This window comes from Pterocles gutturalis, unplaced genomic scaffold (assembly GCF_000699245.1).
Source record: "Pterocles gutturalis isolate BGI_N339 unplaced genomic scaffold, ASM69924v1 scaffold4345, whole genome shotgun sequence".
NCBI classification, from domain to species: domain Eukaryota; kingdom Metazoa; phylum Chordata; class Aves; order Pterocliformes; family Pteroclidae; genus Pterocles; species Pterocles gutturalis.
In genome coordinates, this window is record NW_010143167.1 from 1894 (window position 1) to 3651 (window position 1758).

Consider the following 1758-nt stretch of genomic DNA (forward strand, 5'->3'; position numbering starts at 1 on the left):
TTTACCAATCATGTGCAATACCTGTGTTGGTACTTCTGAGCGTTGGTAATCTAAAAAGTTACTTTTAAAATTCATATTTGTATTCCAAGAAATTCCTGTCTGAAGCTATATGAATGTATGGTGCCCTATCTTCTTTTTTTTTTTTTTTTTGACTAGTATTCAGAACATGTTCTCTTTGCAAGAATAGTTACGCTTTATTAACCAAGACCACTAATTCAGAAATAGCAGAACTACAAATCACAACTTTGTCAGGAAATCACACCTGGAACAAGTGAAATGAAGAGCCCTGACAGCTTGGATACTCAATGTAGTTTTATGTCTTAACAGGCTAGCTCTGTACTTTCCCCTGATAACCTTGTTTGTATGTAAGGTAAGTAGGCCTCAAAGTGCGTCATATCTCAACTTTTGGAAATATTTCAAATGGCTGCTTTAGTTGGTTGTCAGAATGGTTTTTAATTCATAAAAGGTGATGCAAATGTAGAAATTCCACATGAAATTTCAGAACTGAACTGTTAATCAGAACTTTTCATGGCTTTTTAGGCAAGCTGGAGGGCCTGTTGATGCAGGCCCCGAGTTTCAGAAAGAGTTGAATGAATCCCTTGCAAGACTTCAGTGGGCGTATGGTGAGGGAGATCTAACCAAGTTTCCAGAATTTAAATTTGAAGGTGAGTTAACAATTTCAGTCTAATTTCAAGTAAGGGCCTGTTCACTAACTGTTTTTCTTACTTAGTTCCCATTTAGTTTTTATTTGGCCTATTACTTTCATGTAAGATGCCTTCACTGAGTCTCCTTAGTTTTGCACAGTTCACATCTGATTCCCTATGACTCTTTTTTTTATTTTTTAATTATTTGCCTTTTTCAGTAGAGATATGGACTTATACTGATGCTTAACCAAACTTGCAGTCAGATCGGACTATCTTAATTACCCTTCACAGACCCTAAAGAAATAGTCCAAATATAAATAGAAATAGCCCAGGATCTTCTGTTATATTTTTTTTTTCCCCCTCATGGTCCCAAAGAGGTCAGCAGACTAAAATTTGAAAACCAGTTGTCTTCAAACTGCAGTTCGTAAATTTTGTAAGTTATCTGGAAAGCTGGTCATTTCAGAAAATTAACATAGGACTTAGCTTTGTTATTGATTGCTTCGTGACTAAATGATATTAACCCTTTTTCTTCAGTTATTTGGATATGACTTCTGTTTAACTGCTCTAAGTTTTCATATTACCCACATTGATTATAATAAGAAGAATGCTTGTGATGATCGATTTATCAGGAATGCAAAGGGACTGCACCAACTCTATCTGCCTTGGGACATAAAGGGAACTTAATTTTTATTTATGGACAGGCTCACTTCTGTAGTTCTTCAGGTTTTTTTGCTTGCTATGTAAGTACAGCGCAAAGTCTTCATTGGTCACAAGCAGTTTTTACCTAAGTCATGTTTTGGAGGTCTAAGCTGTCTTTCCCATAAGCTGTAAGCAGCTGGTGGCTGGGATTCAGCAATCTTTTGCATGTGTCAGCATATTTGGTTTATGTAGCAAGGTTTTGGTAGCGGGGGGCTGCAGGGGTGGTCTCTGTTAGGAGAGGCCAGAGGCTGTCCTCACATCAGACAGAACCAGTTCCAGCCAGCTCCAAAATGGACCCACTGCAGAACACAGCTGAGCCAGTCAGCGATGTTGGTGACACCTCTGTGACAACATATTTTAAAAGGGTGAAAAAACTGTCTCTATTCTCAACCCTCCTGTGGGGGGAAGGAAAGAG

At 38.2% G+C, this 1758-nt stretch overlaps 1 protein-coding gene across 1 annotated transcript in view; it reads left to right on the forward strand.

Annotated features, from left to right (window-relative positions):
* Positions 1-1758, forward strand: part of ATP5J (ATP synthase, H+ transporting, mitochondrial Fo complex, subunit F6) — a 4618-nt gene that overhangs the window by 1593 nt on the left and 1267 nt on the right. Inside the window, exon 2 of the mRNA XM_010084604.1 lies at positions 541-665. Coding sequence (XP_010082906.1) covers positions 541-665 — 125 coding nt within the window. The remainder of the gene's footprint in view (positions 1-540; positions 666-1758) is intronic.